Genomic DNA, 15,650 nt, shown 5'->3' on the forward strand with positions numbered 1-15,650 from the left:
ATATGTATATATGTATAAATACACATATATACAGTATGTCTATACACACATATATCTGTTTATGCGTGTTATGTATGTATCTATGTATATTTTATTTAAAGTGAAGGTAATTACTTTGGAGAATTTTGTGATAGCCCTTAAGGAATTTGTAGATACTCTTAGTTATTGTTGGTTTAGACATTCTTCTCTCCAAAACAGACACTGAATAATATGTTCAAGATTTTTTCTAGTTCTATGATTGTATAGTTCTCTTGTTTGATGACTTTTTTATTCAACTTAGAAGAAACCTCTTTTAGTCCATCCTTTTGTCTGATCACGGCTGTGCCATGCTCCCTTCACTGTATTATACCTCCCTTTGCTAAAGAAATGAAAACTTTATTGAGTGAAGTGAGAACCAGGAGAACATTGTACATAGTAATAGCAACACTGGGCAATGATCAGCTTTGATAGACTTAGCTCTTTTCAACAATACAATGATCCAAGATAATTCCAAAAGACTCATGATGGAAAACACTCTCCACATCCAGCAAAAGAACTATCGAATCTGAATTCAGATGGAAGCATACTATCTTCATTATAATTTGTTGTTTTTTCTTTCTTGTAGCTTTTTCTTTTGTTCCGATTCTTCTTTTAAAACATGACTAATGTGGAAATACGCTTAACACGATTGTGCATATGTAACCTATATCAGATTGCTTGCTGTCTTGGGGAGGGAGGAGGTAAGGGAGGGAGGGAGAAAAATTTAAACTCAAAATCTTACAAAAATGAATGTTGGGGCAGCTAGGTGGCGCAGTAGATAGAACACTGGTCCTGGATTCAGGAGTACCTGAGTTCAAATCAGGCCTCAGACACTTGACACTTACTAGCTGTGCAACCCTGGGCAAGTCACTTAACCCTAATTGCCTTACCAAAAAAAACAACAACAACAACAAAAAAAATGAATGTTGAAAACTATCTTTACATGTAGTTGGAAGAAAAATAAGATACTATTGAGGTGAAAAAAAGAAATGGAAACTTCATAATCTACTTTGGTGATGTAATTTAGTATGTCTTCCAATCCTGTATGTTAGGGATATTTGTTACCATACTGTAACATCTGGATCTTCTTCAGCTTCTCTCCTTTCTTTAATGGGATTAGGAGTCTGTCTCTGTCTCTGTCTCTGTCTCTGTCTCTCCCACACACATATACAAGCACACACATATATTCAGAGACATTTGCTTCAGATCCCTCACCCTTTATGGTTCTCACCTTCTTTTCCTTTTCTGTTTCATTTTCCTTCCCCAATCCAGGAGGGTCCCCCCCAGCTGACCAAACCCTGGTCATCAAGACATTTCGCTTCCTGTCCCAGAAGCTCTTTATCTCAGTCTCAGTACTATCCAGTTTGGGCATCGTGCTGGCCATCGTTTGTCTATCCTTTAACATCTACAACTCTCATGTCCGGTCAGTTCCTCCTACCCCATTCTCTATTTTTTTTTGTCTCTACCTCTCAAATGACCATTATGACCTCTACCCATTAGTCTAGCCATAAACAGATATCATAGTAGAAACACAGATTTGCCTTGTCATAAAGCCATGCACCCAAAGGTCTGTCCAGTATTGGCTAACTGACTTCCCAGTAAACACTGGAAATAAAGTTATGGATATAGACTATAAATTCCTTCCTATCCTTCAAGTCATCTATCTGGAAGAAAAATGCCGCCTTGGGATTACATTAAGGCACTGATGGGTCCTAAGCAAGATGTAAACTCAAGGACACTTGTGACACTGGTAGACCCTCTGTAGCCCTACCTTTTTGACCAATTATGAACATGATCCTTTCCACTCTTCCTTCCTAGGATTAGAAAGAGAAATTTCCATCTATAATCAAAGACTAATCTGCCCTTAACCTGATTTCTCTCAAGCTTTTTAAAGCCTGCTTTCTTGTAGTTCTTTGATCTCCATGCCTGGGCTTAGGTCTGTGGTGTTGAGGTGGGCAACTGGGAATGTTGGGAAAGGTTGGATTTATCCACAGAGGGGTAATTGGTCTTCCCTTTATCCCTCTATTATAGGTATATCCAGAACTCACAGCCAAACCTGAACAATCTGACTGCAGTGGGCTGCTCCTTGGCTCTAGCTGCTGTCTTCCCACTTGGGCTAGATGGCCACCACATTAGGCAAGGCCACTTTCCGTTTGTTTGTCAGGTAAGGAACTTTGATCCTGGAAGTTGTGTCCTAGTACTACCTTGCTTAAGATGTGTCTCATGCTTTATTCTCTCTTATTTTTCCTTTTCCCCCTATAATTTTGTCCTCCATATTCCTTTCATCCATCAAGTGATATCCCATGCTTGTCTTTGCCGGATTATTCATGTCCTTTCCTGCCTTTTCCACTTTGCAATAAATTCCAGGGAATGGCATAGTGAATAAAGAAATGGCCTTGGAATCAGGATGATTTGGTTTCAAGTCTTTCTTCTGTCTGTGTGTTCCTGGGGTAGGTCCATTACCCTCAGTGTCTCAGGCAATTCTTTGCAACTATAAGTTGCAAAGCAGGTGCCAGTCCACATTAGTTCAGGTAGTAATCAGAATGAGAGCTCCCTACATGGATGAAATTCTGTAAAAAAAAATGAACAGGATTCTAAAGTCACTATTAGACACCTTGTAGGTAGGGGATGAAGTGGGAGGAAGGAAAAAGCATGCATGGACAAGAAACCTACATGGAGAATATCCCTATGATATAGAGGTTTTGGGTAAGAATTAAAGACAGACAAGAGGGAGACCCACATTGGGTTCAGAAAGATAGAAGTTGATGGTAGTGAGAGAGAAGGCATGAGAAAGTTTCAGGATACATAGGGACAGGTGACCTCAAGGGCAATGTGTACACGGAAAGATCTGGTGTTCTGGGGAAAGTTTTACTTGCCAAAGTATACCAGTGGAGTCAGTGTTGTATCTTGACACACTGGTTGGGGAGCACTTTATCATAACTACCCCATGTCCATTTTAAAAAATTTGATATTTTTTTCCTCAGTTGCATGTAAAGATTGTTTTCAGCATTCATTTTTGTAAGATTTTGAGTTCCAAATTTTTCTCCCTCCCTCTCTTCTCTCCTCCCTCCCCAAGATGGCAAGCAATCAGATGTAGTATGTATGTATGTATGTATACACAAACATATATAATCGCTTGCCATATATATATGTGTGTGTATCATGTTATACATATTCCATGTTCATTTTCTTGGCACTCTTCATTCTCTCCTATCTCTTTTTCTCTGCCTTTCTTCTTATTTGAATCCTCATATCTTGTGTGTACTCTCTCTCAACCTTCTTCCTCCTCTATCTCCCATACTCTACTGCTCCACCATCTTTAACTCCTCTCTTCAAGTCTCTCTCTCAATCCCTACTTTCTTACATGCCTTGGGCCCCTCCCCTTCTTCTTTCTACTTCGCACAATGCACATACATATTCTTTTTATTTCTTTAGGCCCGACTCTGGCTTTTAGGTCTGGGCTTCAGTCTAGGCTATGGCTCCATGTTCACTAAGATCTGGTGGGTCCACACAGTATTCACAAAGAAAGAAGAGAAAAAGGAAAGAAGGAAGGTGAGCTGACCTGCCCTCTCCCCTAACCTTTTACCAAGCCTAGTCTCTCCCATCTCAATCCCCAATCCTTTTCAGGAATCATTGATAGGCCTTTGGTGTTATTGAAGATTGGGAGTGGCTGGATCCCAGGCAGAGCTCTCTCTATTAATAATTATCATGACCTCTTTGCCCCAGACTCTAGAATCCTGGAAACTTTATGCTACAGTGGGGCTGCTGGTGGGACTGGATGTTTTCACACTGGCTATTTGGCAGATTGTGGATCCCTTACATCGAACTATTGAGGTACATATAAAAGCTGTGGAGTTGAACTGAAGGGGCTGAGGGCAATTCATAAAGGCTTTTACCTTGTTAGAAATTAGTTCAGAAGACCTCAGTAGAAATAACTCTTTAGCCCCTACTAGACATCAGAGAGACCCTTTCTCCCTTAGAAGGCACTCTAGCAAAGGTTTATTAAGTATACAGTTTGGCGGGGGGAGGAAGTAGAAAACATGGAGTATTATGTGGATAGTAACATTTAAGGAACTGATGCTCTCAAAAGTGGGGAGCTTGGGATTTGGGGTGGGAATGGGTAAGGGAAGCTCATAGACACAGAATGGGGACTGGGGATGTTACTGAGTGGGAGGCAGTGGTATTGAGGATAACTTATTCAGGGGAAAGGGGAAAAATTGGAGACCATATCTTAGACAGGAAAAAGAATGTGAGAAGTGGCAGCTTTTGTACCGATGGTCCCATTTTTCCCTATAGTCTTTCACCAAGGAGGAGCCAAAGCAAGATATTGATATCTCCATTCTACCCCAGCTGGAGCACTGCAGCTCCAAGAAGATGAATACTTGGCTCGGTGGGTGGGGCATGGGGGACCTGGAGATGAAAGTGGTCATGAAAACAGAAGGGAGGAGGACAGGAACAGTAAATGGGGTTGGTTGGAATGGGTAGGATTCACCTGGGACAAGATGCAGAAAGTTTTAACATTTTCAACAACTTGGATTCCATATTTCCCATGCAAAAGTACTTCATATAATAAAGTCTTTTCCAAGAATTGAAGAAAATTTGTCTCTGCAAGGAACTGAAATTCTAAGATAGAGATATGAGTCACACTTCTGTAGTGGCAGAAGAATAAGCTGGGACTACCTTATCGACAAGTATATACCATCTGTGACTGGCAAGTCATAGGCTTCATTCTCCTTTGGTTCAGTTAGTTTTGCTATGTTCTATAGCCATCCTTAACCCTGGAAAATCCTCTTATACATGCACCATGTTTGTTGTTGGCTGCCAGAGTAGGTGTTCTGGTAAGCTAGTGTGTACAGTTCACTCTGGTCCATCACCATTGCTGAGAAAAAAACTGGGAGCACATATCATGCTGAAAAGAGACCTGCAGTGTCATCTTACATTCGAAGAGTAGTACCTTATAGGGATGAGGGAATGAGGTTTAGGGAAGATGAGTGGGAGGTTGGGGTCAGTGTGGGAGGGAGGGAGGAAGGGATTGGTGGTGCTGCTGGATAAGAGAGGCCAGAAAGGTCACCCTTCACTTTGCTTTAATGATAAATTATGGAGCTATTATAAAAGATGGTGGCTGATGAAGGATTAGGGAAGTAGAGGGGATTGGGGAAAGGACAGGTGTTGGGAGGGACTGAAGATCAATGTTTTCCATGTGACCTTTTTAATCCCTAGGTATCTTCTATGGGTATAAGGGACTGTTGCTGCTGCTTGGGATTTTCCTTGCCTATGAGACTAAGAGTGTCTCCACTGAGAAAATCAATGACCACCGTGCTGTTGGCATGGCAATCTACAATGTGGCGGTGAGCCACTTTGACATGATCTCTGAATCAATGGCCTATGACTACATATAGGTAGATCATCCCAGGACTCAGAAATGGAGGTCTGATAACAATAAGGTGGTGGAGCCTAAGATTAGAGTCATAATGAAGAATTTGTGATACTAGAGCAAATTCACTTGGAGTGGGTAGGGAGGTGGGGAAAAGGGGGAGAGTGGAAATGTGGGGAGGTGGCACAGTCATGCTAGGTGCAGTCATACTGGGAAAGGAGTTGATGCCCCCCAGGGAGCCTGGCTCATGCCTCCATGGCATAGAAAAATCTTTGCACAGCTCTTCTATCCTTCTACCTTGGGGAAAATTACAAAGGAGAGATGATAGTCGAGTGATGCTACTTCTAGGAGACTGGGGTGGGTAGCCTTGGACTGAGAGATGGATTGAACTGGGAGACACAGGTTGGAAGTATATCTCCCATTGTTAGCACCCTGGGTAGAGGCTCCAGGCACCTCATCTTTATTGTGGTTCTGGGTAAGATTCATAGTAAGTCTAAAAGAAATGGATTCTGCTCTGCCTCTGCATAGTGCTTTGTTCACAGTAGTCATTTAATAAGTGGTTATTAAATGAAGTTAAATGTCTTTCCATTTCTGAGGCAGATGGGAAATACCAAATGTGTGGGTGGGCTAATTCTATGCCTACCTATTGTCTATATTCATATCTCTGAGGAAGAAGACTGGGGAAGGGTCAGCACTGGTGAAGTGAGTGGTGGGATAAATTTCTTTGGAGTTCATCTCCAAATTAGTGGTTACCATGATTCCCTCACAGAGGTTATCTCTAATGAAATAGCCAATCCTCAGTAGCTCCCTGAACTGGCATTGTGGTAAGAAGTAGGGATTGAGAGAGAGACTTGAAGAGAGGAGTGTCTTAAATCTCTTACTGTCTTTTTCAGGTATTATGTCTCATCACTGCCCCAGTCACTATGATCCTATCCAGTCAGCAGGATGCTGCTTTTGCCTTTGCTTCTCTTGCCATTGTATTTTCCTCCTACATTACCTTAGTTGTGCTTTTTGTGCCCAAGGTGAGGCTTTGGAATAGGAGGAAGCTGTTTTTCTTAATGAATTTCCCTTCCTTAATCTGGATTTATCCATGTTTTCTGATTCTTTCCTTTTGTTTCTGTTTTCCTTAACCTCCTTCTTATTCCTCTTGTATTCTATCCCCTCCCATAACCCAGGAGTTCCCCCTTCCCCTCACATACTTCTAGACTCTTTCTGTTTTCTTTTTGACTCTACCCTTCTCCCTTCCCATCCTTGTCCCTGTGCTGCTGCTATCTCTGTCCACTTGACTTTATTCCTTGCTTCTCCTTCCCCACTTTGGCCATTAGATTCAGCTGAGTGTTTTGTTCTTCCTTTCTGTACCAATTTGCCTCAGATGCGGAGGCTGATCACCAGAGGAGAGTGGCAGTCTGAAGCCCAAGACACCATGAAGACAGGCTCATCTACTAATAACAATGAGGAAGAGAAGTCACGACTCCTAGAGAAAGAGAACCGGGAGCTAGAGAAGATTATTGCTGAGGTGGGTGGAGGAGTCTGACTAAGGGAAGGTCAGCTTGTGATTTTGAGGGACAGGTAGTTTTGGGAAGAAGGGGTTGTGGGGTTTATATTTTATTATATTTATATTTGTTGAAAGCTTTCAGCTCTTACCTTTCTCTCTTTCATCCATTTCCTTCTAACTCCTTTCATCTCTTGCCATTCTTCTGGTATCTTGTCCTCCCCCCCCCTCTCAATTCCCTCTCTTTTTTTCCTTTTTTCCTACATCTTCCCTTTTCCTCCTTAAACATCTCCTCCCTACTCCCTGTCATCTCTTTCCCTTTTCCTCTTGTATTTCTGCCATTAGAAAGAGGAACGTGTCTCTGAACTTCGCCATCAGCTCCAGTCTCGGCAGCAACTTCGTTCACGGCGTCACCCCCCAACTCCTCCAGACCCTTCAGGGGGCCTTCCTCGGGGTACCTCTGAACCACCCGACCGGCTCAGCTGTGATGGGAGTCGGGTCCATTTGCTCTATAAGTGAGGGAATGGTAGTGAGGGGAAGGAAGTAGATAAGGGCTTTTTTGGGGGGGAGGTGGGGGGTGGGAAGTGGGGAAAGATTTGGAGAATTTTGGGGAGAAGCCCTCATCCCCAGGGGACAGGAATGGGCTTTCTAATCCCACTGCTGTCTGTCTGTCTCTCCTAGGGTGGCTTGGGTTTCCAGTACTCTGAGAAACAAACCTCTTTCCTTATACCCACACATCTTCATGTTCCGGCTTTATTACCTCAGCTCTAATTGCTCTTGGTCATCTCTTGACGTACACTTACTCATCACTGCCATCTCCTATCTTCTTGTGACTCACATCTAACTCTATCTCCCATCCACTTAGCTCATCTAATTCATACTTATTGTGTCCTCTAGACCCCTCCTCCCACATGTTTTGTACCTTTCTATACTCTCATACACTCAGAGTTCTCCCCACTCCATAAACATTATGTTTTTTCCTTCCTTCTTGCATTTTTTCTCCAGTATTGGGCCATTCCTATGCTAAATTTAGCACCTTTGTGTTCTCTCACTCTTCTCCCTTCTCCCTCCACATGCATTCAGGCTCTCCCATTTACCCTTTTTACTTTGTCCACGTTCTTTTCTTTGCTCAGGCTTATTTGCTCATTGCCTCTGGCTTATTCTTGCCCTTGTTCATCATTGTATGTGTACTCTCCTCACACATATAAGTATGTTCACAAACATACTTGGTTTGCATTCAATTCAACAAGTGTATTTTAAGGATTTAATATGTGCTCGGCACAGGGAAAGATGAAAAACCACCTAGTTCCTGTCCTTGTGGAGATTACAGTCTAGTAGACATTAGTTATGTTAACAATCAGTTTTAATACAAGTTAGAGTATTAGAAATTCATAGGAAAGGTCAGGGTGACATGAACAATTGAAGTATCATTTGTAGTTAGAGATGTCCAGCAAATCAGAGAAACAGTATGATATAGTGCATAGGGAGCTCACCTTGAAACCAGGAAGACCTGGATTCAAGTCCTGACTCTGACACACAATAGCTATGTACTCTGGCCAACCCTCTAAGAACATAAGTGGCAGAGAAGGTGCCAACCTGCATTGATGGAGTTTCCTCATCTGAGAGTCCCCTATACCAAGAAAGTCACAGGTTTGGTCCTTATCCCTATGCTCAGCCTTACATATGTGCTCTTGTATATGCCTATGGTTATGTGTGCATTCTCACATTCTCATGGTCATGTGTGCTTTTACATACACCCCATCTGCAAGTGCTATAACCAGTGCTTTCCCTACACATACTCAGTCACCTCTGTATTCTTTGCACTTTTATAGCCACATGTTCACTTTTCCTATATATTCTCATTCATAAACTCATGTGCCCCTGCTACACATTCCTTGCTCATGTTGATGGATAGTAAATCCATGCTTCCTCTTGCCCATATCCAAACCCATTCTATAACCACAGTTTTTCTCCCCTCACATGATACTCTCCTTCCTCTAGTCACAACCACTTAGCACTTAGTCCATATTCATATCTTTCCTCCCTGTGATCCTTCCCTTCTGACACAACTCCCTTGGGCTTAGGTTTTAGGGAGAATTGAGGGAGAAGGCATGGGGGCGGCACAATTAAGCTACTTCTAGTGGCTATCGAGCAAGCAGCCTTGATCTGAAGGAGGAATGCCTTCGACAACTAGGAAAAACAGACGGACATATTGGGCATGGATATTTCCTCATATTGTGGTGTCTTCTGGGGAAGATTCTCCTAGGCCTTCAATAAACCAGAGATCAATGTGATACATGGCATCTCTTCCTTCCTCTGTTGTTGAGAAAGGAGCAAATACTTCTTTATCTTGGAGAATATTGAAGGAATAACTTAAATTTATGAATCAACAAAGAGATATTGAACAGGGATTTTTTTTGGGGGGTGGGGAGGGTGGTAGTCAGCTGCTGTTTAGAATCATTGAAAGGAAGGACCCCTTAATAGAAATAATCTCTACCTCCTGAAGCATGTTTCCATCACAGTTTGAGAAGTTTCCTCTGCACTTTAAATACAATGAGAACATCTATAGGAGATGAGTGAAATGGCATATGGGATCCTTTAGCAGTAGGAGCCTTTGAACACTGTTTCCTAGGAAAAAAATATTTGAAGGCAGTGAAATAAAGCTTTTATTATTTAATGACCAAAAAATAAGACTGTACTGCTTAGATTTTTTTGTTTCCTGTTATCTCCCAGGCATTCATTCTTTGTAGTGAGGTATCTCTTGGCCCTTACTTTTCTTGTTCCAGAACTTAAGATTTATTGCTTCTGCCTGACCACATAACTTGGTGAAGTGCTTGCTGCCTGAAATACTATTTAAAGCTAAAGAGGATTAATGATTTCCTATTCTCTATATTGTTATAAAGACAGAAGGAACCTAGATAGTTGAAATCTGCTGAATCCAATCTTCTGATACAACTTCAATGGAGAAGGCAAGGAGGAAGAAAATAACTATGGCCTGGATAATTCCTGTTAGGCAAGGTACAGAAAGGGAAGTGGCTTACCACTGACCTCATGCAAAAATTAAAAAGTGTGAAGATGAAGTTTTTTCAGTAGCTGTGCTCACAAAGGGGAAATCAGAGTCTTCCTTTGCATGAGTGGTGGCACTGGGGGACTTAGTAGTGGAACAGGGTCTGGTAGAATGAGAATACATTGGCTTCAGAATAGTAGTTAGGAAGATTTTTCTCCCTCCCACCCTTCACTCTGGGAAAGAGTTATATAACCATGGAGCCTTCAAGTTGGAAGGGACCATAGCAACTCTCTATTGCAACCCTTTCCTCCAAAGGAATTCCTGCTGCATTCATGCACTTCCTAAAGACCTCCAATGCAGTGAATCCAACTCCCTCCCAAGAGAGCCCAATCTACTTGTGGACAGATCTAATCATTAGGAAATTTCTCCTGATATCAAGTACAAATGGACCTCCTTGCAGTTCTTCTCATTCTGCTTTCTAGGGTCTAATATCTCCTCCTCATGACCGCTCTTCAGATATTTAGGATCATTGCTGTAGGACCAGAAGGGAGCCATCTAGTCCAACCTCTTTTTAGAGAGGAGGTAATTGAGACCAAGTGAGGTTATTAATTGTTTAAAGTTACACAGGTAATAAATATCAGGTGATGTCACTCCAGAGTTAGTGCTCTTTCTCATGTACTCCTGAACATAACTCTCATGTCTCTGCTCCTTCCTCCCACCCCCACAATCTTCTCTAGACTAGATATTCCTAGTTTCTTCAACTGAACCCCATGTGGTAGAATCAAGACCCTTTATTACCCTGAGCTCCCTCATATGGATGCTCTTGGGCATAATTACCAATGATCTTCCTAAACAGATACAGAACAATACTACAGATGTCATCTGACCATAGCAAAGCACTGTGGGACTAGCACTTGTTGCAGGAAGTTATGTTTTTCTTAATGTACCTCAAGATGGCATATCACATTGTTGAATTATACTGAACTTTCAATGTACCAAAACCCCAAGATTTTTTTTTCCAGACCAACTAGTATCTAAACATGTCTCCCTCATCTTGTGCTTATGAAGTTGATTTTTTGAACCTAAGTGCAAGACATTACATTATTAAATTTCCTCTTACATGATTCAACTATGTCTAGATCTTTTTGGATCCTCTGTCATCCAATGATTCAGTAAGATTTATTGAGCATATATTACTATGTACCAGGTAATATACTAGGCATATGGGAAAAAGAAATCTCTACCTTCTAGGAGTTTGTATTCTACTGGGGGAACCACCATGTAAATATGAAATAGTAACCTGATTTATTTTAAGGAGGAGGAGCTTTGAGCTGAGCTTTGAAGGAAGCAAAAGATTCATGGAGATAGAGGTAAAGGAGGAGTGTATGAGGGACAACCTGTGCAAAGGCATAAAGACAGGAGATGAAACATACAAGGAACAGCAAGTAGTTTGATCTGACCAAAATACATGAAGGAGAATAATATATAATAAGCCTATAAAGCTTTAAACATCAAACAGAAGCTTGCATTTTATCTTGGAGGCAAGAGGAAGCCACTGGAGCTTTTTGTGTAAAGAGAATGACATAGCCAGACCTGTGCTTTTGGAATACCACTTTGGCAGTGATATGGATTGGCCACTAGGTGGTGCAATGAATAGAATGCCAGGCCTGGAATCAGGAAGACTCATCTTCCAGAGTTCAAATCTGGTCTCAGACACTAGTTGTGTGACCTTGGACAAGTCACTAAGCCCTGTTTGCTTCAGTTTCCTCATTCATAAAAATGAGCTGGAGAAGGAAATGGCAAACCACTCCAGTATCTTTGCAAGAGAACCCCAAATGGGGTCATGAAGAACTGAACACTACTGAAAAAATAAGCAAAGCAGTCACAAGGAGGAATGACAGAACCAGGGTGGGAAAGGAGCCCATTTGGAAGACTATTGTTAACTATCTCTTCCTAACTTTGAGTTATCTGCAAATTTGATGAGCCTCTTATGCTTTACATATAAAATATTTTAAGCATTTGTGATTCCCGCTGCCTCCCAAGTAATTGATAAAAATATTAAATAGTGTAGAGGCCTGAGGCATTTCACTGGAGACTTATCAAATTTATATTGAACTATTAGAGAGTACTCCTTGAGTCTGTCCATTCATTCAGTTCTGAATCTCTCTAATTCTATTCTTGTCTAGCTCTTGATTTTTTTCTACAAGAATAGCATAATATGCTTTATTGAACAATGATTAAAAATCTATAGAAACTGGGCAGCTAGGTGGCACAGTGGATAAAACACTGGCCCTGGATTCAGGAGTACCTGAGTTCAAATCCGGCCTCAGACACTTGACACTTACTAGCTGTGTGACCCTGGGCAAGTCACTTAACCCCAATTGCCTCACTAAAAAAAAAAAAATCTATAGAAACTATATAGCATTCCCCTGGCTCACCATTGTAGTAATCCTGTCAAATAAAGTAAAAAGGGTGATTATGATGGGACTTGTTCTTGAAGCCTCTTTGTGATCACCACTCCCTTTTCTAACTATTCACTACTAACATATTTAACAATTCCAGAATTTTGCCAGGAAACAATGAAGACTTCAGTCTGATGATTTGTAGACTATGATAGTTAGGACTTTATATAGTATAGGACTTTCAAGTTTGCAAAACACTTCACAAATGCTATCTCATTTTATCCTCACAGCAACCCTGGGAGATAGGTGCTATTATTTATCTAGATTTTACAGATGGGAAAAGAGGCAGGGGTTAAGTGACTTGCCCAAGGTTACATAGTAAGTATGGTAAAATCTGAACTCAGTTCTTTCTGACCCCAGGTCCAGTGCTCTATTTCCTATACAACTTAGTTGCCTGTAGAGAAACTATGCTCATTTTCTCCCTTCAAAAAACTTTTTTTTTTGACATTTCATTGTCCTTTTGTTGAAAAGAAAATTCTTCATTTGAGCTTTTCATCCTGATTAAGGAGGCAAAACTCAGGACAAAAAGAATTAAAAAGATTTTATTAAGTATGTGAAATTGACAGGCTGATCACTGGAGATCAGCAATGGCTTCAAGGTGGAGACAATTTTATAGGTAACTTTAAAACAATCCAGTTTGGTCCACCTCAGCAAAAGAGGTTGGATCCTTGCATCTCAGTTCCTCCTGTGCGGTTTAAAAATCTAAGTGTGGGTTCTAATCTGTTCCCCCAGTTTTGGGGGAAACTGGCTAAAAATCACTGATAAATTCACCAAGAGTTTAGGCTTTTAAGGGTTTATTAAAAGATATAAGATAGGGGCAGTGGATAGAGCACCGGCCCTGGAGTCAGGAGTACCTGAGTTCAAATCCGGCCTCAGACACTTAACACTTACTAGCTGTGTGACCTTGGGCAAGTCACTTAACCCCAATTGCCTCACACACACACACAATATATATATATATATAAATATATAAATATATAAATATATATACATATATATATATATACGTATATATATACGTATATATATATATATATATATATATATATATATATATATATATATATATATATATATATATATATATATATATATAAGATAGTAAAGAGAGAGAAAGATTGAGGACAGATTCCTTATAGCATGGAAATCCTAGCCTTCCTAACCGCCCACATGAAGTCCTGCCACCAAGCCAATGTCTGGAGCCAAAGAGAGAGATTCTGTCCGCCAACTTCAACTTCCTCCTTCCTGTCCTCCTCCCAGAAATGGGAGGTTCTTCAAGTTGATTGGGTGAGAGCGGTCTCCTGTTGATGTCAAAGTCCATAGCCTCTAAGAACACTTGATGTCCCAGTCCATAGCCTCTGAGAACACACTGACCTCAGGGTTGGCTAAAATCTAACCACCTTTAAGTGGGTACTTAGTAGTTCCTCATTTACACCCAATTCAAACACTACTAAGTCAATCAAGTCAGACCCCTGGGCGTCTACCAAATTCCATTATCTTAACACACTCCCCACCAAAGCTAGAAGGTGAAAATTTGCACTTAGGGGTACGCCAAAGAGCAGATCTCCTTCCCCACCACAACCTCCTTTAACACTGATTGATAAGCAGGGCTAGTAACAATGGGGTCACTGAATCAACATAATTTTCAATATAATTTTAACTTTCCTCACCAATCTCAGCTCATTCTCAACTTTAGCATTCCTGACATTTTTTTTTTTAGGATTGTGACATGCTTTATGATCATCCTTTGATCTGCCCTTGCTTCCATTTCCATATACCTTTTTTTTTTTGGTAAGGCAATTGGGGTTAAGTGACTTTCCCAGGGTCACACAGCTAGTATGTGTCAAGTGTCTGAGGCTGGATTTGAACTCCAGTCCTCTTGAATCCAGGGCCAGTGCTCTATCCACTGCACCACCTAGCTGCACCTCCATACATATCCTTTTAAAATACAAGTTAATTGGTGAGTCTTGGATGTTTTTGGCAATTGATGTCTTTGGACAATTCCCATTTTTTCATCATAAGAATTGTTAATACCCTTAAAGGTTTGTAAAACAAGCCTAGCATTTGTCCCCCCCCCCCTCCCCACCCCTGACCTTATCTATTTTTAAAAAAACATTTAAAAAAATTTTTTTTGAGTTCAAAATTCTGTCTGCCTTCCTTCCCTTCCCCACCTTGAGAAGTGATATGGGGGAAAATGGGGTACAAGTTTGGGTTAGGGGTAGGGGTTCTTAGGAATTCCTCTTTAAAGAATTACACCCTCTTGCACACGAAAGCAGTTAGAATAAGATGGTAGTTTATTTAGGGGCAAGGGAAGGGAAAGGGGGAGGGAAGGGAAACCGTGAAAGAAATCCATAGACTTTTCATGGGGAGATAGGTATGGAACAAAGCACATGGCTCTGAGGTACCAATCTCCTCAAGCAGGAGACTAGCAGGTACTTTTATAGAGGGCTGATGGGGGTGGGCCTGTGGAAAGTTCCTTTAGTGAGGGAGGACCATCCCCCACTGGTGGTGGCTAGAAGAATTGGGTGAGGGGTGGCTACTGCTCTGTCAAGCCATCTCTCTCTACAGGACACAAAGGCCACAGCCACACCCAAAGTTATCTCCCTAGGGGTAAGGGAGACCAGAATGAAGGGTGGAGGTCCTGAAGCTAGCTCAGTCTGATTTGGTTCCGCTTATCTCTCTAGGCCTCTGTCCTCTGGTTTAGTTTCTCAAGGGGAAGATTCCTCAATTTGCCCCAGAGAACTTCTGGGGAACTTTGGGCCCACAACAGAAGGCAAAGCAATTTGATATGTTCTACATATGGAGTCATGTGAAACATTTCCATATTAACGTTGTTGTGAAAGAAAGGGGAGAAAACACCCAAGAAACATAGGAAAAGTTTTGTTTTTTTTTTTTAAGTATGCTGTTACCCTTTGACCCAGTAATATCACTTTTGGGTCTTTTTCCCAAAGAGATCATAAAAAAGGGAAAAGGACCCACATGTACAAAAATATTTATAGCTGCTCTTTTTGTAGTGGCAAGGAATTGGAAATTGAGGGGTTACCCATCAATTGGGGAATGGCTGAACAAGATGTGGTATATGAATATAATGGAATTCTATTGTGCTGTAAGAAACGATGAGCAGGAGGAGTTCAGAGAAACCTGGAAGGATTTGTATGTGAGATGAGCAGAACCAGAAGAACATTGTACACAGTATTATCAACATTATCTATTGATCAACTGTGATAGACTAGATTCTTCTCACCGATACAACGGTACAATAAAGTTCTAAATGGCACATGATGGCTCTCCAAATCC

The 15,650-nt window shown here is 41.2% G+C and overlaps 1 protein-coding gene across 4 annotated transcripts in view; it reads left to right on the forward strand.

Annotated features, from left to right (window-relative positions):
- Positions 1-11,020, forward strand: part of GABBR1 (gamma-aminobutyric acid type B receptor subunit 1) — a 30,993-nt gene extending 19,973 nt beyond the window's left edge. For all 4 annotated transcript variants that reach the window (XM_044001345.1, XM_044001346.1, XM_044001344.1 and 1 more), the window contains 9 exons: positions 1,291-1,441; positions 2,050-2,182; positions 3,454-3,570; positions 3,745-3,852; positions 4,315-4,408; positions 5,239-5,366; positions 6,286-6,414; positions 6,765-6,908; positions 7,230-11,020. In XM_044001345.1, coding sequence (XP_043857280.1) covers positions 1,291-1,441; positions 2,050-2,182; positions 3,454-3,570; positions 3,745-3,852; positions 4,315-4,408; positions 5,239-5,366; positions 6,286-6,414; positions 6,765-6,908; positions 7,230-7,403 — 1,178 coding nt within the window. In that variant the 3' untranslated portion in view covers positions 7,404-11,020. The remainder of the gene's footprint in view (positions 1-1,290; positions 1,442-2,049; positions 2,183-3,453; positions 3,571-3,744; positions 3,853-4,314; positions 4,409-5,238; positions 5,367-6,285; positions 6,415-6,764; positions 6,909-7,229) is intronic.
- Positions 11,021-15,650: the final 4,630 nt, after the last annotated feature.

Source organism: Dromiciops gliroides, chromosome 4, assembly GCF_019393635.1.
Source record: "Dromiciops gliroides isolate mDroGli1 chromosome 4, mDroGli1.pri, whole genome shotgun sequence".
In the NCBI taxonomy this organism is placed as follows: Eukaryota; Metazoa; Chordata; class Mammalia; order Microbiotheria; family Microbiotheriidae; genus Dromiciops; species Dromiciops gliroides.